Here is a 25,964-nt window from a genome sequence, read left to right as displayed (position 1 = left end):
AAAAAAAAAATAGGGCTAATGTACAGAAATGCCAGCAACAAATGTTGGAGATGCAAAACTCAAACAGGCTCCTACTTCCACATGTGGTGGAGTTGCAGAAAATTAGAGAAATATTGGTTTCTGAGAGCTGGAGTCCCAAACACCTGGAGGGCCACAGGTTCTGCAGGCCTGGCCTAGAGGCAAGTAAGCTAGAAGCTAAGGAAGTGAACAGTATAACCCTCTCATTCCCCCTTGATCTGGGGAATATTTATTTACAGTGTTTATATTCCGCCCTTCTCACCCCAAAAGGGACTCAGGGCGGATCACAAAACAGATATATACAACAATCATTTAATGCCGTTTATACACTGACAAGACAGACAATTATGCATAGACAGAAGTATGGACAGATTGCTTACCTGTAACCGTGTTTCTTCGAGTGTACTCTGTGAATTCACACTAATGGAGAGACTGCGCCTGCGCAGGTTCCAATGGAAACTCTTCCCAAGCTAAAGTTTAAATTTTGGCGGTAGCCACGCCCCCCGTCCCCAGAGGGCATATAAGGCGGCCCTGGGCGTCTGCTCTCCAGTTCCTGCGCCGCCAAGGCAACGAGAAAGGAAGAGGGTTTGCCAGAGGGGAAGGAAGGGCGGGTTTGTGTGAATTCACAGAGTACACTCGAAGAAACACGGTTACAGGTAAGCAACCTGTCCTTTTTCTTCGTGTACTCTGTGAATGCACACTAATGGAGACTAGCACGCTTAGGTCCCGGATGGTGGGACAAGGCAAACCTTAACCACAAGTTGATGTCCAAACACATCTTTATTAAACATAAATAACATGGCCCGAAGGACCCATATAGTAACACAAGCATCATGCCGAGAGAAGAATCCGGCAGGACACCAAATAAACAATTTCCAGCTTGAGGAAAAATAAGTACTGTGCATCGTCTCCGAAGAGGAGGAAGGAGAAGTACATAAGGCACAATAGTTCAGAAAACAGTGCAAACTAGAACATAGACATGGCACAACGAGATGGCCAAACACGGGGGCATCTGATAGAAAGAACCATGAGGGTGGGCCCCCAAGGGCGGAGTGGTAGGTAAGTATCGATAATAAACCCTTAGGACAAACAGGAGGACAAAACCGATCTAGCAAAGGCTGAGTCCTTTAAGGCTTTTTGGTCCATTCTATAGTGAGAGACAAAAGTAAGGGGGTTAGACCAGATCGCCGCCTTACAAATAGAGTCCAGCGGGATACCCCTTAAAAAGGCGGTTGATGTGGAAAGACCTCTCGTCGAACGCGGGCGAACGGACGGGGGAGGTGGATGTTTAGCCAGTTCGTAGGCAAGTTCAATAGTCTGAGCAATCCAGTGAGACAGTCTTTGCGAGGAAATAGGATTACCCAGCTTATCTGGGGCATGGGCTACAAAGAGTCTCTGAGTCTTACGAATGTCTTTGGTGCGGTCCCGGTAGAAGAGAAGAGCTCTACGAACGTCGAGGAGATGCATCCTTCGTTCCAGAGGGGACGAAGGGTTCGGAAAGAAAGCAGGTAGGACAATGTCCTGGTTAAGATGAAAGGCTGAGACCACCTTAGGGAGGAAGGTGATGTCCGGGCGAAGAACGGCTCGGTCGTGATGAAAGCGGAGATAAGGTTCATCAACCCTAAGGGCTGCCAGCTCCGAGGGTCTGCGAGCCGAAGTTATGGCCACTAGGAAAGCTACTTTCCAAGAAAGTAGACGCAGGTCGTAGACGCTAGAGGCTCGAAAGGAGGGGTAGTCAGCTGGGAGAGCACGAGCTCGAGGTTCCAGCCCGGCGTGGGTGGCTGGGAGGGCGGACGGATGTTGTTGTACCCTTTTAAGAAGGTTTTCACAAGATGGTCAGAGAATAAAGATGGTCTACCATGTTGTTGGAAACACCAGGAAAGAGCAGCCAGATAGGACTTCATAGAAGAGAGCGACAGTTTTTGATCCACAAGATTCATAAGAAAGTCCAATACTATCGGCACCGAGGCCGGAAAAACAGTGATGTCCCGGGACCGGAGAAAGGCACGGAAGCGGGAGATTTTATAAGTGTATGACCTTGTCATAGCCGGCTTGTGGGCCGCCTGGAGGATCTCCTGCAGGCTTTGCGGGAGGGAGGCTAGGCGAGAATTCTCCAAGCAGTGAGATGTAGAGAGGGAAGATCCGGATGCAGGATCTGGCCGTTTTCCCTCGACAAGAGGTGTGGTAGAAGAGGTAGAGTGAGAAAGTTCATTCTGGAGAGGTGGAGAAGAGCCGGAAACCAAGGCTGTCAAGGCCAAGCTGGTGCTATTAGGATCACCGACGTCGAAATCGACCGGAGTTTCTGGAGGACCTTCGGTATCAGGGGGAACGGCGGAAAGAGGTAGATCGGTTCCGACAACCAGTTCAGAAGGAAGGCGTCTCCCAGACAGCCCGGAAAAGAAGCCGGGGGAAGTCTCGCACCGTAACGAGGTAGTTGCGCATTCTGGGGAGAGGCAAAAAGGTCTAGAGTGGGGAATCCCCACTTTCGGAAGAGAGAGAGAAGAGTCTCGGGATCGAGCATCCACTCGTGGGAGGAACTCGTCATTCTGCTGAGGGCGTCCGCCAAGTCGTTTTGGATCCCGGGAAGGTGAACTGCCAGGATCTGCACATTGCGGCTTATGCACCAGGACCACAGCTGAGAGGAAAGGAGCATGAGCTTCCTCGAACCCGTGCCACCCTGCTTGTTGATGTAGAAGACTGCCACTGTGTTGTCTGATTGAACGAGGACAGACTTCTGGGAGATCAGGCGGGAGAAGGCTTTCAGAGCTTTGAAGATGGCGAGAAGTTCGAGAAAGTTTATGTGATTGGCCCTTTCGGAGCGAGACCAAAGGCCTTGTATGGTGAGACTGCCCAGGTGAGCTCCCCAGCCGTAATTGGAGGAGTCCGTGGTTACGGTGATCGAAGGAGGAGGTTGGTGAAACGGGAGTCCCCTGCAAACGTTGGAGAGGGACTTCCACCAGCGGAGCGACCGATGAACATGGAGCGGGATGGAGAGAAACCTCGAGTTGAGGTGGCGGGATGGTTTGAAGACGTCTATGAACCAACGCTGCAGAGTACGAAGATGGAGCCTGGCAAACGGGGTCGTAAGGACTGTGGAGGCCATGTGACCCAGGAGTACTTGGATGGACCGGGCTCGAATCCTCCGGCTGGTTTCGCAGAGGGAGATTTGGTGTCGGAGAGCGAGAAACCTGTCGAGCGGGAGGGAGACAGTTTGAGAGAGTGAGTTGAACAGGGCGCCGATGAAGCGGATCTTGTTCGACGGGACAAGGTGAGATTTGTCGAGATTCAACTGGAGACCGAGAGAGTCGAGAAGATTGAGGGTGACGTCGACGTGACGACGGAGGCGGACAGGGTCGGGCCCGACCAGAAGCCAGTCGTCCAGATATGGAAAGACTGTAATTCCTTGGAGTCTGAGGTGGGCAGCCACGACAGCGACGACTTTGGTGAAAACCCTTGGGGCTGTGACGAGGCCGAAGGGTAAAACGGTGAACTGGTAGGTTTGGTCGAGGACTTTGGAGCAAAGGAAGCACCTGTGGCTTTCCTGAATCGCCACGTGGAAATAAGCGTCTCGTAAATCTATGGAGACAAAGTAGTCCCCTCGTTGAAGCATAGGGAGAATGGAAGCGATGGATACCATCCTGAATTTTGTAGGGCGTATGAACGTATTGAGCACGCGCAAGTCCAAAATGGGGCGGAGCCCCCCTCCCCTCTTCGGGACCGTGAAGTACCTGGAGAAAAAGTTTTGAGGGTCCTGTACCGATGGAGAAGGCCGAATAGCCCCTTTGGCAAGGAGGGTGTCGATTTCGGCGAGAATTTCCTGAGAGGGGTTGGATAGGAGGATTTGCCCTGTGGGCGGGAGCTCTTCGAACTCCAAGGCATAACCGTCTCGAACAATTCGGAGAACCCAGGCATCCGAAGTAATAGACTCCCACTGATGGAGGAAAGGAGCCAGGCGATTTGAAAAGAGGCCATGAGGTTGATGTAGCAGAGGGGAGGGCTGAGGAGGAATGGGTCTTGCATCGGTACCGTAGGTATAGGCCCGACAAGGAGAAAGGGCGTCAGGAGCGCCGCTGAGGCTGGCCGGAAGTGGGAGTAGTACTGCCGCGCTGCTTCTGAGGATGAGTAGGCCGACGAGGTTGTTGGCGGTTCTGGTTATTCGAAACCGAGGGACGCCTGAAGGACTGGTGACGGTAAGAAGGAGGCGGAAAACGGCGAAAGCGTTGAGGAAACCATTTGGTACGGTGAGTTTGAGGCTGGTCTCCACATTTGGTAGCTAGGACTTTAAAGTCATGGTTAGTCTTGAGTTTATCGTCGGTGCCGGAATTAAAAAGACCCAAGGCGTCGAACGGAAGGTCTTCAATAACTTGTCTAGAAGAAGAAGACAGGCCCGACGACCTCAGCCAGGCGTGACGGCGGATGGCAATGGCATGGGCAATCATCTTACCGGCAGTGTCTCCTGTAAGTTTCGCCATCTGAATTTGATGGTGGGCTAGGGAGTCAGCCTCCTGCTGAAGTGTAGGCAGCACCGAACGGTCCTTGTCAGACAACTTTGAGAAGAAGGGCTGAGCTTTCTCCCAAAGGATTTGCTGATATGCACCCATACAGGCCCCATAGTTCGCCATTCTGCAAAGTAGAAGGGCCCCAGAATAGAGCTTTCGGCCCACCGCGTCAAACCTTTTACCCTCTCTATCCACAGGAGTATTTGACTCACGACCGGAAGTCTGTGAAGCCTTAACGACCATAGAATTTGGGTCGGGATGGTGTTTTAGCCACTCTAAGGCATCGTCATCGGTGCGGTACCAGGATTCGATCCGTTTTGAGGTAGGAGGGATCGAGGAAGGAGTTTTCCACGATGCCTGGATGACGTCCAGAAGGTAAGGTAAGAACGGAAGCAGTGTGGCCGGGGGGGCTTGGGCTTGGACCCGCTTGAAAACCGGATCAGACACCGCCTTAGAAGTTTGTTTGATCTCTAGACCTAGAGCATCGGCCATTCTCACCATCTGGTCCGAAAAGGCCCGAATATTGTCCATGGGTGAGGGAGGATCCACCTCGTACGCATCGTGAGGAGGAGAGAGGTCGAGGCTGAGAGACACCACCGAGGCTGAGAACGCAGTCAGGACGGTCGATATCGATCTCATCGTCCTCAGCCCCTTGGGGGGACTGAGGGGGAGATGAAAGCACAGTCTCTGGAGGAGGCAAAGCCTCAAGAGCAGGAGCCATCTGAGGCCGAGTTTCTTTGGAGGCCGAAGCTTGGGCAGCTCGAGCCAGGCGGGTGGTTTGTCTACCCCGTTCCGGTGTCGAGGTCGGGGGAAAAAGCTGCTGGCGTGACGGACGATGCACGGCAGCAGGTCGAGGCGACGGCACCCTGACCACTGTTTGGGTGGAGTGGTGGGGTGAGTCCTGAAGTTCGCCATCAGACAGAACCCGAGGGGAGGGTTGACGAGGCCGCTGTGCAGGAGCGATCGGAGAGGATCTCCTAGAAGAAGTCGCCGAAGAAGAAGGGATGTCCTTTTTAGAAGAGGCAGAGGAAGAGGAGCGTTGGGTCGCTCTCTTCTCAGCAAGCGGCTGTTTAGAAGGAGCCCTCAGAGATTTCCCCGGCGTCGGAGGGACCATTGCCGAATCAGACTGGGTCCGACGAGCTTCCTCGTGGGCTCTCTTAAAGGCGATTTTCATCGCGGAGGTTGATGGAGGAGACCCAAGGTGGGATCGAATTGAAGACACGGAGGCCACCGAGCTCGACGTCGAGGAGGGACCAAGTCTGCCGGAACGAGACGACATGGTGACCGTGGTGAGCGTGCACGGTGGTTTGACGGGCTTAGCTGATTTGGAGGCCCTAGACACCCTCGACGAAACCGAAGAAGCCTTAACAGCCGGTGCCGACATCGGTCTCAGACTCGGCGTCGACGACGCGCCCGACGTCGACGGAGTGGGCTCAGGGGCGAGTGACTTCTCGTAGAGCGCTGCTCTAAGTCTCGTGGCCCTATTTTTTCTTGCTTGAGCCGTTAGGGCTAGGCAAAAACGGCAGGTACCGACGACATGGGCCTCTCCCAGACAGAAGAGGCACTTGGCGTGGCCGTCGGAGTCAGGAATTTTAGCGGCACACTGAGTGCAGCGTTTGAAGCGAGTAGTAGACATGAGAATCCGAAGTGAACCTTGCGGCGGAAAAAAAGGAACTGGAGAGCGGACGCCCAGGGCCACCTTATATGCCCTCTGGGGACGGGGGGCGTGGCTACCGCCAAAATTTAAACTTTAGCTTGGGAAGAGTTTCCGTTGGAACCTGCGCAGGCGCAGTCTCTCCATTAGTGTGCATTCACAGAGTACACGAAGAAAAAATATAGATTTTTCCCATCTTGGGCATCTTGAAAGTTTGTGCTCAGTTCCAGCCACGGGGGGTGGTGTGTGGTGTCACTCCATCTCCCTGCTAAAGAACTCTTGTTCGTAAACTTCTTCCTTGGAATAGTGAAATAACTCCTTTCTTTAAGATTTCTGTCTTAATTCCCAAACAGGAAACACAAATTCTTCTTATGTGTATGTATATGCATATTTTTAAATGACAAGCTGTGAGCAGATGTGGTTGGTACTTAATGCATAATGTTTAATGATATCACTAAGGGCTATCCCTAGGTCTCAGGATCTAGCCCATAACTTCAGGTTTTTGGAGAGAGGTGAATTTTTAACCCTACTTGTCACTACGGACCCACTGAGGCATTTAGTCCTTAACTCCTAAAACGCAACAGCTTTCCATTTAAACTTTAAATCCCTGATATAATGTTGATTTGATTCTCACTTAAGTTCCTTTTGCAAAGGACATAGTAATTGTCATCTTAAAATACTATCAGAGAATATAACGAAAATATTAAAGAGCTGACCAGTCATACAAATCTTTACCCCAGAAAGGTTCAATTTGTGATCATAATACTAATTCCAATTCAGAGTTTTCCAAATTATTTGTCACAGCACGTTAGTGGGTCTGCTGCAGTGTGTAGATATGTCACACGAATGTAATGACAAATGACAAACATCTTGGAAATGTATGTTATCATCTTACAGATAATATATTTTAAAATACATAAATGAAAGGTTGTGTGTCCTGTGCATTTCGTTATGACAATTTGTGTATACGCCTGTATCTCTGTTAAGGGGTTGGTTTAACCTCTGGTTTGCTAGTAAATCTGAATTACTCTGTCACAAAATAATGCATGTCTAAAAAGTGTATTACCAAATATGAAATGTCTGGAAAGTTCTGCTCTAATTTAACAAGACTAGCTTCTCACTACTTTTCCACAGAACATTTGACACAGTCGAAATCACAGAATACTAAAAACACAAGAAAAAACCCCTCGGAAAATTCAAGCAAGGAACCCAAGTTGCACGAGTAAACAAAAGGCAAAAAAGAAGTAGAAATCCCTGCCAATTAATATAGTTTTAATTCATTTTTTTTAAATTAAGGGATCAACATTAAATCCAAATACATGCATTTTCCATATCCAGAAAACCAATTATTTTTGGAGTGTGTGTATACCTAATACATACACAGACATATATTTTCTTTGTTTATGCAATCTAGCTCTTGACAGTCTATTCTATAAAGTTATTAATTATATTCTTTGTATCACAATGAAATATGATAGGAAAATTTGATACTGATTTTGATCATTTTTTTTTCTTCATTTGCTATAATGTAGTCACCAAGTGAGGGAAATCAATGATCATATATAGTTTCTTCCTATCTGTGTAAAAATGTCAACGTTATTGTAAAAATTAGCCAATGCACTTCCTTCTCCTCTCATTATTGAAGGTCCCTGGTACCTCAACCGTGAGAAACTCTGCTGGGTACTTCCTTCACGGTACAAAACCCACAGTTTGACTTATCTTCACCTTTCAAGGTAGAATCTCATACCCATTTCCTCCAGAACAAGACGTTTCCTTGCTGGAACTGTGTTACATATTTTGCTTCACCTAGATTATGCACTGTGTTGTATATTTTTGCTTCACCTAGATTATCCCATCATCAAGTGTGTTCATTGCTTTCTTGCAAAACTATCAAATTTGTTTGTGTTTGGATCATTTTTCTTTTCTGTTAATGTTTGTTTTTAAGCCTTAAAGAGATAAATATTATGTTTAGAAGTTTTGTAACATTTGCTCCTATTCATTAACTATCCTCAATTTTCCAATACTACTCCAAAGAAATTAGGAACCTGCTGTTGGGTTTCTCATTTTCTTTTGCCATAAACTTAGCATATTCTTGGATAGATATTTTCTCTACACCTGTTCATTAAGAATTATGCAGTCCATAATGAAAATCAATTAAATTAGAAATTTTCTAATGAAACAGGACAACTTAGTTAAATATGCTTAAACTCAATTGATTTACATTTGAATTTCAGCATTAATTAAATTCCACAATAGAGCTATTAATTACATAACTAATTAGTTAAATGGATGCGATAAAAAGCGAAGGAATGCCCTATATCCTAGCTGGTCTTTTGGTCAAAACATAATTTCCTTGGATTTTTGAAAAATGACTTTTATTTTTTGTTGTTAGTCCCTCATGGTTGGGAAATTACAATGTTTTGCAACTTAAAAGCAAATGGAAAAAGTTACAGAGACCTCTGTTTAATTTTGTTCATTGATAAAATCTGATAGTTAGGTCTGTGGTTAAAATATTTCAAATTGACAGGTACAAAACACAGCTTGCATAGTTTGCAGAGTCCCAGGAGTTTTGAAATTCTTAACCCTAGGACTCCTACCTGGATTGATATTGTAATATGTTAGCTAAATAAACAGGGAGGATAAGAAGATGATAATATATTGGATGAAGAAAGAGAAAACCAAGATATGGTAGGATGGATGAGAAATGGGATTTTCAAAAATTAATGCACTTGTGTCCTTCTCTCCAAGTTCAAAACTGGGAGGAGGGAGAGGAGGAACATAATCACAGACAGCATTTCCAACTTCGTTCTATAATGATAATATTGCAGGCTTTGAACTTCAATTTAAGTGGCAAATTAAGATAAGTGTAATAGTTTCTTGCCACTTTCTATTGTGAATGCTCAAGAATTTGATTTATTAACATATTAATAATGAATGAAACATTTCAGCTCCTTTCTGCTAAATTTCCTATTTCTAGTACCATCTCATAGATGTCTGTGGAGAACTACCTGTAAGTCCTATTTAGTTAAAAAGTGTTTGCTCAAGGACCAAACTAGCAGCCTCCCAATATTCTCCTGTGTTCAACGCAGGCAATAATAGTGTGCCACAGAAAGTAGGACTGTTGGCCAGAGATGGGAAGGTCTGTTTTCCTTTCCCTCTTGACTATTTTTCCAATATTACCAGTTATTTTTCTCCCAGAAAATAAATGTCATCTGAACCTCGAATGCAGCAGCTTCAGATTTTCAAAACACACCTGGCCCCAGTTTGGTTCACAGATCTATTGAGCACGTTGCATTGAATTTTAAGCTGCTGAAATCTGAGGCAAAATAACTGTTTTATTGTATTCCAGTGCTTTTGTTGTAATTACCACAAATAACCACAAAAATTGAATTTCACAAGATCTTTAGTGCTGTTTCTCACATTCGGGCTTTTCCTTTTTTTTCAATGTTTTTCAACCTACATTTATATTCCTAAAAGGCACCGTTTTATCCTAGTGTCTTATCATCTAGTTATGCTTTAAGTCTTTCCCAACATGGTTCTCCCACCTATTGTATACAGAAAATTTAGACACAATTTTCAGTTCTTCAAACACTTATGCATCCCATTAAAGAATTGCTTTAGCTTCAGACTGTTTTTTAAAATATCAAATAGCATAAAGCTGTAGTTTTGGTTTCACGTTTTTTCTTTGTGTAAAAGAAACACTTTATGAGAATAATTCCAGTATATTTCTGGAGTGCAGTGTTCCCTCACTACTTCGCAGTTCACTTTTCGCAGATTCGCTGTATTGCAGTTTTTCAATAAACTCTAAAAGACTATTAATAATCATAACATTACAACTTACAGCCTAAGGAAGGGAGGAAGGAGAAGCCAAAAGGAGAGAAAAAGAGCCCAAGCGGCAACGGGAGGAAAAGGAGGCGATTTATCAACACAGGATTCGTTGATAAAGACTTAAAATAATGTATAACTACTAAAATAATGTATAAACATTAAAATAAATATAGTATCCCTACTTTGCGGATTTTCACTTATTGTGGGTGGTCCTGGAACCTAACCCCAGCGATAAGTGAGGGAACACTGTACCTCCAATTTGTCAGTACACTTGGGTCAAGATTGGAAGCCTTCCCTGAGTAGATGCTCCAGTCATCTAAGGTGAAGTGGTGAAAGTGGAGAGATCCTTTTTTATGACGTTTTTATTTCAGGAACTTGCATCTCCTTTTTCATTCACTGTCAAGTAAATACCTCTTTAAAACCTTTCTGAAACTTTTAGCAGTTCTGATTAACCGACTGTGTTCCCATAGTTTACCTAGTGTTTTGTTCTCGTTTGTTTTCATTTTTAAAATTTTCCTTTTTATGAATACCATTATATATATATATATATATAGATAGATAGATAGATAGAGAGAGAGAGAGAGAGAGAGAGAGAGAGCCTATCCTGCAACACATGCATTTACTCACACAGAGATTGTAAAGGGCATCATATTAATTTCCTGTTAGACTCTTAGCTAGTTGATAGAGCCAAATAGACAAATGTTTCTTCCATTGGTTTTTAGGCAGATATATGACCTGCAAACAGTTTTTCCCCCAACTATTTTTCTGGCTAGGCTGGTGTGGCCCCTTAAAAATGCTATAATCAACACTCCACTCATCATGAGCGCTTTTACAAAGTCTGTTGCAACAGAGGGGAAAATCTTATGGCCAATGGGAGAAAAAGAAAAAAATGATGTTTTAGTTTAATCTGCGTCTAAGATACCTTGGGTTTCTACCTATTGCCACTTGCATTACATCAGTGGTTCTCAACCTGTGGGTCCCCAAGTGTTTTGGCCTACAACTCCCAGAAATCCCAGCCAGTTTACTAGCTTTTAGTATTTCTGAGTATTGAATGCCAGAACATCTGGGACCCACAGGTTGAGAACCACTGCATTACATAGCTGGGTCTGTTTCAGAATAAATGTTAGGGGGCGACAGGGGGAAAAGTCTGTTGGCAACTTTAAGACCAACTGATTTATTTTAACATGAAGATTGATAAAGCAGCCTTAAAGATGCCCCAGGATTACTTTCCTCACTTTCCTTCCCTACCTTTGATTATGCAAAAAAAGATAATGACAACATTGGTGTGTGAAACAATTTAACAATCAACAAAGCATGCTAAAAGTCATAGAAAGTATACTAAGAAAAGATAAGGGATAAATTTGATCCTTCATATATATTTTATAAATAAATAAATAAATAAACCTGGTGATAACCTGGCCATGTATTACTTTTCAAATTCACATACAAGTATGCTTTAGCGAATGAAGGAGACATGTTCCTGGGGATTATCTCTTCAACGGAAAAAATTGGTTCCATGGCAAAAATAGATTGCTGTACCACAATAATAAACCATAGTACAACATGTTGCATCCAACGTTTTATATCCAAAACTAACCATATGCACATGTGAAATGAAAGAGCCAAGTCACATCTACACTGACCAATGTCGATGAGGATCAGTTCTGTGGCATCCAAATGACACATGAGGCTGACATGGGGTAACCCAGGACCAATCCGGTGTCCAGCATGCCAGATCAATCTTGAAGTATGTGTCACTGTAGATCCCCTCCAAGTCACATAACCTTTACCAATTAAAGAACATTTTGAACTTTCTAAAGTCCAGCTGACAGTTTTTTCCAAAATGCATTTTTTCACCAGCCTCCATTTTTCTTGTTTTTGATTTTGGTGGCCATATTTATAGATCTATGCTTCTTTAACACACTGCAATTTGGCAGGCTTGTGTGTTTTCCCCTTCCTCTGTTCTGGTTTTCATGCAATAAGGGATTCTTAAAGAAACAGCTGTGTATCTTCCTCTGTTCATTTATAGCAGAATCAACTAGAATAGAATCTCATTCTTTTCCTGCTCAAGATTTATTGTATCGTTTACTGCAAACGTGCTCCTACACCTTGGCACCAAAAATCCGCATGTCTCCTGGCCTCCTTCACCATCCTTTCAGTGTTGATGCTTCTATAAACTTTGTAGCTAGACAAAGTGGCAGAAGAAAATGCTGGGGTGAATTGAGAACTTCTTTGGTAGAGGCATTTTTAATGGAGATATGCCTGTACTATAACATGACACAGTTCAGAGTTTGAGAATTTGGGGTAATATAGTAGTGACAGGCTTGCTTTCATATAAGCAACTTCACAAGTGAAAAAGCCAAGACAGAGACCAGATTGCCCTGTACCAATAAGTTGCAGTTAGTAGCACTAATTCCCAGCTTTTAGGATCCTGTAGGTTCCTCTTAGAAAGATGAGGATTATTGTACAATAACAAGGCAAGTAGAAGATGATATATAGAGAATCCCAATTCCCAATGGGTTAACATACAATTTAGGAGGCAATTATTAGAAAATAACTGTAATCCTTTGGTCAGAAACAGTGTAGAAACACCCTGCAGGACCTAGAAACACCCACAAACACTTCCACGGGACTATTTTGTGGAGCTTGGGTAAGGGAGACCATGGATATTTTGTCCATAGATATGTGGGTTGTCCTCTACTTTCAATAGCATTGTGGGATGCACCTACAAGTGGAGTAGTGAGTGGGCAGTCATGGTTGTTCCTCATTTAATGACAACTGAGATGATAAAAGACACCACCAGATTGTGGCCTGGTAACTTTATTGTGCATGGTTCTATCTATCACTTATTTTCCTGATAGACTGAAGTTTTGGAAAAACAGCCCATGTCCCACATCTCATTTTCTTGACTGAAGTAATCACTGTTTGGCATTCTTGAGGGCTCAGATTTGAAAGCAGGTCCATCCAGCCTGTGACACACCACACCTCATACAATTTATTGGTCATATAAAGTGACACACTAGGGACTTGAGAAACTCCTTCTGGTTTTGCTGGTTTTTTGCATATTAAAAAATAAGAAATTTTTCATGTAGCTGGCAATATGCAGTTCTTCAAGTAGTGTAATGTGTTCAGCATGTTGAATTACAAACAGAAAGCAAAGTTTTTTTGGACTACAACTGTCAGCTTCTTTCCTAGTCCTGCCAGAGACCCTCTGTAGGAAGAGAGCAAAGAATGTGCACTACTGCTGAGCTACAGCTTCGTTTAAAAAATAGCACAGCATTTCTGTTTTGTTATATCAAGCTGCAATGAGTGTGCCCCGTTTTGTATAAACACCCCATATTACATTCAAAGCTCAGAAAAATTACTTTTTTGTACTACAATTATCAGAATCCCGTGTAGTCCAAAAAAGCAGTATCTCCAAGCTCCATACATTTATGCAAGCTTTCTTAGAAATGACATAGTGGTGTTTCATGTCTTCACTTGCAATTTCTCAAGTCCCTCCTGACACGAAAAAAAATGTATTCACACAAACTTCCTGAAGAACTTAGAAGTTGGGTGTTTGTTTTTATTATTTTTATTGCAGTAGACCCTGTGGCTAGCTTGTTCACCCAAAGCAAGGGTTTTTTGAGGCACCGGGAGTGGTGGCTACTGGTTGTGGAAGCATTTCCTTGAGCCCGTTAATTAGCACAGTAACGGTACCCGTGCTCCATTAGCCAGCCCATGTGGTTGGATCCCCTCCCCATCCACCAGCCTTTCCCCTAATGAGAGCTGGAAGAGGGACACTCACAAAACACTGCCTCAGAATAATATTCTGCTTTGTCCCCGCCGGTAACAAGAGCTGACAGGATCACTACGTCCATTTCTCTTCTAATTAGCACACTTCCAGCTTGGCCTGAGCCAGCAGCCAGAGAAAAGCGATCGGACAACCGTACCGAATCACAAACACAAAGAGGCCCATTCCCCATAATTAGGTGAGACAATCCCTCAGTCTTTTCTCGGCTGGAGCTTGCCCATAAGACCCTCGCTGTTTTGGTAAGTCCCAGCAACACAAGTTACACGTCTCCCCGGGACACTAATAAGCCCCTAATTGTCTTCCGCTTCACACGGCTCTTACCATAGGTCTGACTTTGGGGGAAATTCTCCTAACAAGCAACAGCCAGCATCGCTTGCACCACAAATGCAACAAGAACTTTAAAAGGAGGCGGGGGAGATGGATAGGCAGTGAGAAAACAGTCTGAAACTACTGGGACCCGATTATTGCATAGTGGGGACTCAAAGGGAAGGACGCCAGGATGCCTGACATCAACTCGTAATTGTCAGGGACAAAGTCTGTCCTTGACCCTTCCCATTCATTTCCTACTGTCCACATTCTTCACCCCCCTCGTACCTTTTTACTACCACTGTCCTCTCTCTAAATTCTTTCCTTACTGATGGATACCTCACTGTATGTACTTTCTCTGGACCCTTGAGAGGTGGGCTCATTTTTGGAAAGGCTTATTTCATTGAAGAAATTATTGAGCAGCTTGACTAGGGGCTCTGGAAACTTGCATGTTCAAGGAAAACACATTCTTCCAGGAAGGCAAATTTAATGAGTTGAGTTATTAAAGCACGTGAGTTCTTGCCATCAAAGAAACCTAAAAACAACTTCAAAAAGATAGTCCATGTGAGTTTATTTTAACATTAAAAAAGACAGAAAAGAATCCAGTAACTAATTGGGAAGAAGACATTTCTGTCAGAAGGGTTTGAACACTTGGTCCACTTCATCAGATGTCTGAGTCAAATGCATGTTATTTCTTTGTATTTGACTCAAATTGAAGTCTTCCTCATATTCTTTCTTCCGTAACGCATTCACAGCTGTGCAGTTTCCCTTTCAAATTACTTTTAATGCATACCAGAGATGGATGCTCAATTGACCTTGGCACAACTGAGAGAGAAAGGGATAGATGGTAATATACAGAAAGTATGACAGCCGCAGAGGTGTATTTGCCTTTCTATTTTTTCCATTCATAACACTTTTTCTCTTCAATCCTAGGGCTCTATCTATGCTGACCATTTAATACAGTTCAAAGCTAGGTTCAAACTTCAGCAGCTAGACAACAAACACCCACAAAAGTGAGCAAATGGAAGCTCTTAATATGCATCCGTGCTCTGTAGTTTATGTAATCACCATCCGGGAGGTTTCAAACTGGTTCCAGAATTTTCTAGGTAACCATCTGTACAGCAAAATAACTTTCTTCAATACAGGTTTGAAACTGCGTTAAATAGCCAGTGTAAGTGGCTTCTAGTGTAATAATGTACATGTACATAGGATTGTAGCTATAATAATGGACCTGCAAATAAAGAAATATAATGAAAGAAGTCAAAGGATATAATGTAAACTTTGATCAAATCATGTTAATAAAGCCATAGGGAAATCCCATCAATAGAACATTAATCCATAATATTCCAACTATGGAGAAAGATGAAAAAGAAAATTAAAAATAATAAAAAGCCATTGATGATTAGTATTACTAAAACTAACTGATTGGGAGCCAGAAGAATTCAAGACTGAAGTCAGAGACATTGTCAGGGAGGAGAAAAAGGAAGAGGCACTAGGGGTCACATTGCAAAAATATGTTGAATAATGGAACATAGTAAAAGAATTTCAGAAGAAAAAGACCCTGTGCATTACAGACTATAGTAAACCTTCCATTGCATAGATCACGAAAAACTGCATCGTTCTTTTAAAAAAATGAATGTGCCACAAAATATGATTGTCTGTACTCTGGACAAAATGCTATATTCAGGATAGCATACTGAATCAGAAAAAGGCACTTAATATAAATTTTATTTTTACTTCACCCACACCCCAAGAAAGAGAAAGTTATTAGTGGACTATAATCCTTCAAGACAGTTCTCATGTAAAATTCTCCAGGGAGAAGCTAACAGACCAATACCATGCATCTTTACTCAGAAGAAAACTTTTGTGTACTTTTGAAGTTTCAAACTTCAAGGGACATGTCCAAGTAAATATACATAGGAGCAAACTGATGTTATTCTGTAAGCCACTGATTTGTTTTCTTTTTTTCTTTTTTCTTTTGGCGGGGGGTGGGGGGTGGGGGGGTGAGAGAGAGCATTCTATATTTCACAGACTGTTCATGAAAATGCACATTGTTTATTTATGAGAGCCATAATACAGAAATTTTTTGAAGGACAATACAATGAGGAATAATACTATCTACAAAAATACATTTCTAACACTACATATGCATGTAAAATATAAATATATAAATATCTAAGATCTAAATCATATACAACCCACTCCTCTGTCCCTGGAAGATACATTTTAGAACAAGCAAGAATGCATTTAAGTGCAGAAAAGTTAACAATTTATCACATTTGGCTGAATGTGGACTCCTCTAGTATGTTGCCTGAACATTTCAGTTTCACATACTCCAAATGTATCAAAAGAAGATTCAAACAAAAACATTCAGAACATTAAGCTGTCCAAACCCAATATCTCAATGTCTGATCACATTCTGTGTGAGAGTTGAGAACATATATAAATCTGAACCACTGAAACTAACTCTAGATATTTTCAAAACCATTTAAAATTCTAAGCTGCTCAACTTGGGTAGACATATACCCACAATTTTGAATGTGCAATCGCACAATCCACAAAGTAAGATACTGGGATTTCAGTATTTCTAAAGACAGATATAAAACATTAGGTCAACATGAAAATTATCTCACCATAACTTCTCTTACTTTCAACCAAGCTTCTTCTGATCTCAGATATTTTTTTTTGTTAGCTGTTTACACCATTTCTATTTGAGTCTCTCAGTGACCTAAATGTGGCCATTCAATATTAGAGCTCAAATCAAATAAAAATGTCTTCATGTAAAAAAGCTTCACCTACTTGAACACTTTAAAGAGTTTGCTGAACTACCATCTGAATTACCACCAATGCTTAAAATAAAAGGAACATTCCTTACGCTAAAATAAAGATTTTAATTTATACCAGAAAATTAGCAGATCTACAGCAGAAGCCTTTCATTCCTGTACTGTATAAACTGCCTCAAGTGCAGATTTGCTTATGTATTACATGTAAAGTTGCATATATAGCCTATTGGTTATATTTCACCCATATGTCATGAAACTGACATCATGGCTTCTGTAGATTAAACAGTGCAAATCAAGGACTCTGTAGTGAAATCACTCAGCATTCAACTATTTTTCCTGCTTATGGAGCAAGTGAGAGGAGAAACCAACCCAAAGGATGTTCTTCCCTTCTCCACTGAAAAATGTCAAGTTTTTGTCTGGCCCATGGAAAGATGGCATTGTGTGTGTGTGTGTGTATACATATACACGTACACACATATACACATATACACACACACATATACTTTTCACTAAAATACATAGGCCTTAACTTAAATCATGTGCTCTATTGTATCACTGAGATAAATGCATATACAATTGGTTAATTTTCCCAAAAAGTGTTCCAACATTTCCTTCTAGAGCAACATGCTTTAATCCAACACCCTGGTCAAGTTTCTTGTTAAAAGCCATTAAAACCAATTTAGGGCAACTGTCGCCTGGAGAGGTATACATAGGTAAAATAGCACAAAGACAGTAAGAAAAATGAAAATATGATAAAATTAGTTTTGGGGATCTGTCATGAAAAAAGATAGGATTTTGCATTTAAATGTGATTCGAACAGAATATACAATAGAATAAATATACAGCATTTGGCACAGGAGTGTTTTCTTATCATTCTGTAAGGCACACTTTCCATTTTCCACTGTAGCATATCCATACCATGACTTTTTAGAACTACATAGAAAAAGAAACAATGAAACAAAACAAAAAAAATCTGTGTTGATAAGTGACCCCCATGAACCTATTTTGTAGGACTTCAAGTCCCAGCACCCTTAGCCAGCTTTGCCAATGATCAAGGATAGTGGGAGCTGCAGTCTAACATCTGGAAGGTGACACTCTTACTATACACAATGCCAACATGTAAAAGAACAAAAGAAAATTACCCTGTCCTTAGGTTAGTTAGAAGAAAAGCAAAAGTAAGCAGCTTTCAACAGAATTATACTGTTCAGAAATGCAGCAAGATATTTCAGCAAGATACTTTCAAATACAAAGTTGTGCCCCAAAGAAACGTAACACATTGTTCTTGGACCTGATCTATACCATAATATTACGCACACATACAACTGTTTTTAATTGTATTCTGTTAAAATTCTTGCATAAAATTCTGCTAACCCCTGACAGATGTAGATGGGAAGAACTTGGTGTTGCTTAGGAAACTGGCTGTAGTCCTTGTTTCTCTTCACAGCAGAAGCAAAGGTCCAGAAAACATCCAGTCGCTTATGGTGGAGCACTGGTCTTTCCACTTCAGTGTCCATGGAAATTGTGATCATCAGATGCACTTATTTCCATATTCTGCTATTTTTTGGGTTTCTCCAGGATGTTGAGGAATTTTCCTCGTGTCATTTCTCTTGCTGAAATCACAAGAGAAAAGAAAACTTAAAAAAACCTCAGACAAAATGGGATAATATACAATATTTAGCCCCACTAGTGAAATTAATTTAAAATCGCTTTCTAGTGCCAAGAGGTAGCAAAAAAGATATAAAGCAGAGAAATAAATTTGTGCTGCAGTTTAAAGCTCTGTGCAGCCTGAAAATGCTGGCCAAGCACCGAACGCATCAAAGCTCAGACATAATAACCACAAGCTGTCTCATTTCATACTATATCCACTTCTTTTATTCCTACTGTGGTTAGCTTCAAGATCTCTTTTTCAGTTTTTCTACTACATCTATCTATGAATGCTATAATCTCGAGTGGCATTGCTTCTCTTGAGCAGGACACATCTTTCTGGATGCTATAACCTTTCAGAGATTATGGACCTCGGCTCCCTCCATTTCGAGATTACTTCTCCCTGGATGCTTATGATGTTAACATAAATGAGACAGCGTTTCCCTTGGCAGTAATAGTCCCTGGATACTATAACATAATGGGGTTTATATTCCCTCAGAGTAGATCCTCTATGGATGGAGTGCTAAAATAGAGTTTATAGAGCTTTGCTCAACTCGCTTATACTGTATTGTCATTCCCTGAATGTGTAATACAGCAAGGCAAAGTTTATATGTTTCGCTGTGCTTCATCAATCTCTGAGAAGAGCTCTGCAGAATTTTTTACATAGCTACTTTTTTGAGAGAAACAGTTCTTGCTCACAAGTTCTAAGGTTTTAGCAAAGTCAACCTGAAGTCACATATTTCAACTTAAATCTTATTTATTTATCGTGTCAGAAGCAAACCGAGGTTACAGTTGTAATGTACATGTATTTAAAAACACAAACACAGTTAAAAACTTGGCATTATACTAAATGTCCTTTGACCAGTAGCTGGCCACTTGGAGTGCCTCTGGTGTTGCTATAAGAAGATCCACCATTATACATGTGGCAGGACTCAGATTGCATTGTAGTAGGTGGTCTGCTCTTCTCCACACTCGCATATTGTGGACTCCACTTTGTGGCCGCATTTCTTAAGTTTGGCTCTGCATCTTGTCATGTTCTTTCCAAGTCGCCCAGTCTTCTGTGTGCCCAGGAGGGAGTCTCTCATTCGGTATCAGGCATGCCTTGAGGTTCTGGGTTTTACCCTGCCACTTTTGGACTTTCGCTTGCTGAGGTGTTCCTGCCAGTATCACTGTAGATCTTAGAAAACTATTTCTTGATTTAAGGCATTGGCATGCTGGCTGATATTTGAATAGGGGATGGGTCGGAGATGTCAATGCCTTGGTCCTTTCATTGCTGGCTGCTACTTCCCAGCGGATGTCAGGTGGTGCAATACCGGCTAAACAGTATAATTTCTTCAGTGGTGTGGGGCGTAGACATCCTGTGATAATGCAGCATGTTTCATTAAGAGCCATATCCACAGTTTTAACGTGGTGAGATGTATTCCACACTGGGCATGCATATTCAGCAATACAAAAGCAAAGCACAAGGGCAGATGTCTTCCCTGTGTCTGGTTGTGATCCCCAGGTTGTGCCAGTCAGCTTTCGTATGATATTATTTCTAGCACCCACGTTTTGCTTGATAGTCAAGCAGTGCTTCTTGTAAGTCAGAGCACAGTCTAGGGTAACTGCCAAGTATTTTGGTGTGCTGTCCCAGGTAATCCTCAGAGCTCAAGATGCTTGTCTGTTCTTAAGGTGAAGAGCACATATCTGTATTTTAGATGGATTAGGAATCAGCTGGCTTTCCCTATAATAGACAGTAAGAGCACCTAAAGCTTTGGAGAGCTTCTGTTCAACCATTTCAAAGCTCCCTGTCTGGGTGATGATGGCATGATCATCAGTATAGATGAAACTCTCTGTCCCTTCTGGCAGCGGATGATCATTTGTGTAAATCAGGGGTCCCCAAACTAAGGCCCGGGGGCCGGATGCGGCCCTCCAAGGTCATTTACCTGGCCCCTGCCCTCAGTTTTATAATATATTTTTATATCAGTTTTAATAATATAATATTGTATATATACAGTAGAGTCTCACTTATCCAAGCTAAACGGGCCGGCAGAAGCTTGGATAAGCGAATATCTTGGATAATAAGGAGAGATTAAGGAAAAGCCTATTAAACATCAAATTAGGTTATGATTTTACAAATTAAGCACCAAAACTTCATGTTATACAACAAATTTGACAGAAAAAGTAGTTCAATACGCAGTAATGTTATGTTGTAATTACTGTATTTACGAATTTAGCACCAAAATATCACGATATATTGAAAACACTGACTACAAAAATGGCTTGGATTATCCAGAGGCTTGGATAAGCGAGGCTTGAATTAGTGAGACTCTACTGTATATATATATATAATGTTGATAGAAATATTATAATGTAATACAATGTAATACTAATAATAATACCATATAATAATATTAATTATATATTACATATTACATGTAATATTACTAATAATATTACAATATAGTGGTATAATTCAATATAGTATTATATAATGCTAATATTGTTCTATGCTAATAATATAATATACTAGCTGTGACCGGCCACGCGTTGCTGTGGCAAAGTGGTGGTGGTATTGGTTTAAAATTGTTGTGTAATTTTTATTTGATGTTATTTGTATTTTTAAATTATTTTTATTGTAAGTTATCTTTTTATTTATTATATTTTATTATTTTCTTGTATTATTTTTAGTTATTTTCTGTTATTATAGTATTTTATTGTATTAATTTTTTAGTGTTTTTAATTATTTTTAGTGTTTTTTTATTATTTTTTATTGGGTTGCTAGGAGACCAAGTTGGAGGAGCTTAGCCTTCTAACTGGCAGCAATTGGATAAAAGCAATCATTCCTCTCCTTCTAATTAGGACTTTATTTTGCTTTTCTTTTTGTTGTATCATACTAGAGGCGTGGATGATGGGTTGTGTTGTCAAATTTCGAGGTTGGAGGGCCTGTAGTTTTGTTGTTTTGTGGGTCGCCGTGATGCCATCACCCTTTTATATATATAGATTGTATATAGATATAAATTGTAAGCCGCTCTGAGTCCCCTTCGGAGTGAGAAGGACAGGATATAAATGTAGTAAATAAATAAATAAATAATAAATAAATTTTTGACTTAGGCTCACCCAAAATCTGAAATGACTTGAAGGCACACAACAATAATCCTAATGAACTTGACTATCTTGTTGGCCAGAAGCAGGTCCACACTTCCCATTGAAATCCTGATTGATTTGAGTTGGTTAAAATTGTTTTTATTTTTAAATATTGTATTTTTCTTTTGTTGATGTTGTTGTTGTTTTTGCACTACAAATAAGACATATGCAGTGAATTTGTTCATTTTTTTTCTTCAAATGATCATTCGGCCCCTCAACAGTCTGAAGGATTGTGGACCAGCCCTCTGCTTTAAAAGTTTGAGGACCCCTGGTGTAAATGTTAAACATTGATGGCGCAAGCCAGGCCGTTCTTCTGTTTTCACCATCTGCATCTTCGACCCTGGATTTCAACAAAAAAGCTCCTGTTTTGTAGCAGATTTCCTATGAAGTGGGTGAGGTGGCAGTCCTTTGTGATATTGTAAGTTTTTCTAAGGAGAAGGCTATGATATATCTAGTATGATCCCTGTATCTGCTGGATTCCTGTTTGTAGTTTTCTTTTTTTCATGACTCATAAAGTATGCCCTCCCTAGGCATTTTCTAGCTCCTCCAGCACAACTTTATGTTATCCTTAGGCTAGAGTCCTTCATTTCAGTAGGGCTCATTATTATCCACAGCTCTGCATATCTATATGAAGTTCACGAATGTATCCCCCATGGGTAATAGGTAGATCATACTGCAGATACCTCTTTTGTGTGGGATCCCCATCATGAAGGCGTAGGTTACCTGTAACTGAGGTTGTGAGTCAGTTTTCTTATTTAAATGCTCCCCCAAAGTGTAGATCACACCTACAATGGTAATTGTTTACTTTTATCTAGGAAAGAGCACTTGAGGCTATTGTTGATAGCTCAATGAAAAATCTGACTAGATTTGTTTTAGCTGTAAAAAAGGCAACACTTTTCCTTAAAAAGGATCAGAAGATAGAATTGCCAACATCACTATGTCTTTATACAAGTTTATGTTCTAGCTAAGTTTTGACCACTGCATATACTGGTGACCACATCTAAAGCATACAAAAATACTCTATAGAGTTGGAAAGAAGCAAGTCAAATTATCAGGGCTCCAGATACATTTACAACATTTAAGAATTGGTTTCATTTTTTTAAGGCAAATATATAGGGGACACAAGAGAAATTTATAAAATCACACATTATATGGAAAAAGTGGATAATTTTTCCCCCTCTGTCATAATGTTTATAATGCAGGGTCATCCAGCAAAACAGAATAGTGAGAGATTAAGGATGATAAGGTGCGAGTCAGAAAAACTATCGGTAATCTCGAGGGGAATCCGATTCAAAATATTAGTTGCTGAGAAACACTATGGAAAAAGTGTTCTCAATAACTGGGAATAGCTTTTTAAAGAACTGGTAACTCTGGCTGTTTTTGGTAACTAGATTAGTCTCCAAAGTAGCCAACACTTAATCTATGGGATAAGTGACATGACAAGAGACTTGCAAATGGGAGGTTAGATAATTGGTCTTTTTGCATTTTATCAGATAGGATAAGGGGGCTGTGGTTTTCACCTAACTGGCTGCGGTTTTCACCTAACTGGCAAAGAGGTCCATGGAACAACAAAGGTTAAGAACCCTTGGTTTAAATATAAACAGTTTAGAACAATTTAAAATAGTAAGAATAATTTAAACTCAGTAAACACATATCAAACAGTTTTTAAACAGTTTAAGACAATTTAATACCATTTTGTTTATATCAACTAGACCCCAAACATTTTAGTAAGTGCTTTACTCTGCATTGGAATAATATCAGTGTTAGTGTTAACTGAACCTCTCACAGGAGGGTGTTTCACAAAAGTGCCACAGCAGAGAAAGCCCTTTCCCATGTCCTCCTGCCAAATATTATCCCATTGGTGGCGTATAGAGCAGGGCTTCTTTAATAGATCTGAAACCTCTGAAACATGTATATTGGGAAAGGTGCTCCTTTAACTATCAAGATCCCAAGATATTTACGACTTTAACTGTTATCAACGGCTCTGCGAAATTGAACAGTAACTGTATTGGCAAACAATTCAATTCCTTTAAATCGGTTTCTGAACGGTGTCTCTGTCAGCAATTTAGGTGCTAGCAGCATTACCCAATTCATCTTCAAAGTAGATCCACATAGAGTTAATTGCAGTAGTCTAACTAGTAAGATTGAAGTGAAAGGATTAGAATAGCAAGGGTACCCATTCCCAAAAATCTAGGAATGCTCCCGAGCTATATACTCGTATCTCAGCTCTCGAGGGGAAGGCAACTCCATACAAAGAGGTCACTTAGCCAGTTCCTAGACCGACAGAGTTTTTGTTTTACTGGGACTCAACTTCTGTTTAATGACCTCATCCAGCCCATTATAGCAGTCAGACACTAGATCTGCATATGTGCATCTGCGGGTGACTCTAATGACAAGGAAAAGGAGAGTGGAGTGTCATCCATATACTGATGGCATCCCAACCAAACTCCTAATGATCTTGTCCAAGAGATTCATACAGATATTGGGCCAAACATGAGTTCACCTTGTGGAACCACACTGCAAATAGAAACGGAACCATCATAACACAATGTCTTATACCCCCACCCAACAAAGCCATACAGTAGTATACAATGATACATCAAAAGCTACCAAGAGATCAAAAAAGATAAAGAGTGTAGCACTACCTAGAATGGGTTGTCATTTAAGGCACTGGAGGCTGTAACTAGACTTAAAAGGGTCCAGATAATTCAATAATGTCTGAAGTTGCCCAGTCACCACACACTCAAGTTCAAAAGGGTGTATCAGTAATAGGGCAGTTTAACAATAGTTGGGATCAATATCTATGTCCATTCCCACTATTCCATGTCAGCAAGGCCTTAATTGAATCACCTGCTCTATTCTGTAGAGTCTTCAGGAACCCACTGAATTCCATCAAACTCTAGGGACAAACCTGCTCGGGCACTGCAGTCAGCGGAGGAGGCCCTGCTCTCAGTCCCACCCCTGCCTCAAGAAAGGTGGGAACGAGAGAAAGGGCCTTCTTCATGATCACCCTCCACCTCTGGAACTCCCTCCCTAAATAAAAATGCCCCCCTCTCTTTTCTCTCCTTTAAAAAACAATTAAAACATATCTTTGCTCACTGGCATGTGAAGAGGGGGAGAATTAAAAGTTTATATATAGTTAATATACCACCGACTGGAAATCGTATTATACTCTGGCTCTCTTGGTTCTGTTGGCTCTGTTAGTTTTATTGGCTGCATAATAATGTTAATAATTATTTTAAATGCATTTTAATTGTGGTTTTATATACATTTATGTTTATTTTTTATGTTAGATGTAAATTACTTGAGAGATTATGTTATTATTTAATTTCTGGTTATAATTTTATCTTAGATGTTGGTTTATTTTGGGATCTGGTTGGTTTGTTATTTGTACTTGTATTTATGAATGTATTATGGCACTGAATGTTTGCCACTTTTTTGTTGGAATCCGACCTGAGTCCCCTCAGGGAGATGGGGTGGAATATAAATAAAGTTGATTATTTTATGATGAGCATGTCATCACGTCTATTTTTGAGGTCCTGAGACCATAAAGTACTTTAAGATTCTCCAGGAAAGAATTTAGGGGATACTTGTATGTTGTGCTAAGGTGAGAAAAATTCCAAAAACTGAACTTGAAAACTACGACTGGAAGTTTGAGGTTGAAGACATTTTACTTTGAATTAAATTCCACACCTTGTTCTTGCTCAAGTAATGTCAAATGGCAGCATTATTTGCTGATGGAGTGGAAATTTTCTGGAGCACAAGTCCCATATAGGAGATATACGAATGTGTGACAACTATGCGCCCCTGAAGAGGGCTGCACCCTATAAATCAGACCATGAGCATTGACTAGTTCTGTGCTCCAAGTGAAATTACTATGGGTTGGGGGCTGCTCCAGAGCACGTGCCCTCCTGTTCGCTTGTCATCGGAGATGTTAACATTTCTGATTAATTCACAGACCTCTCATTTTATTCTTCATTCCTTTATCCTTGCTATCCTGCTCTGCTGCAGCTTAAAAGATTCTTACCGACCTGCTACAATAATCACCACCCACTTGTGTGCCCCCCCCCAACCTGGTGAAATTGTTTAGTGATGCCAACCGCGCTTTTAATTTGCAAGACATCAGACACAGAGGTAATTTATACCAACATCTGTTCATTTCTGACTTCTGAAACAAACTCGCACATGCTGCTACAAAATCCCATTAGGAACAGGAGACAGCCTTCTGCTATTCTGTATTCCTCTTCTCAATACACACTAAGGAGGCAACTAGGCTTTAAATTTCAAAATGTATGATGCAAAATTGAGGGAAG

General features: G+C 41.2%; 1 protein-coding gene across 4 annotated transcripts in view; it reads right to left on the bottom strand.

The window, feature by feature from the left end:
* Positions 1–25,964, bottom strand: part of lin52 (lin-52 DREAM MuvB core complex component) — a 94,935-nt gene that overhangs the window by 21,310 nt on the left and 47,661 nt on the right. For 2 of the 4 annotated variants that reach the window (XM_008125562.3, XM_003214385.4), the window contains one exon: positions 16,134–18,491. The exons of the other annotated variants lie outside the window; for them this stretch is intronic. In XM_008125562.3, the coding sequence (XP_008123769.2) occupies positions 18,436–18,491 (56 nt within the window). In that variant the 3' untranslated portion in view covers positions 16,134–18,435. Of the gene's footprint in view, positions 1–16,133; positions 18,492–25,964 lie in introns of those variants that run through there. 4 annotated transcript variants of the gene reach the window in all.

This window comes from Anolis carolinensis, chromosome 1 (genome assembly GCF_035594765.1).
Source record: "Anolis carolinensis isolate JA03-04 chromosome 1, rAnoCar3.1.pri, whole genome shotgun sequence".
Taxonomy (NCBI): Eukaryota; Metazoa; Chordata; class Lepidosauria; order Squamata; family Dactyloidae; genus Anolis; species Anolis carolinensis.
Note: the sequence above shows the minus strand (reverse complement) of the source record. Positions and strands in the feature narration are given on the sequence as shown.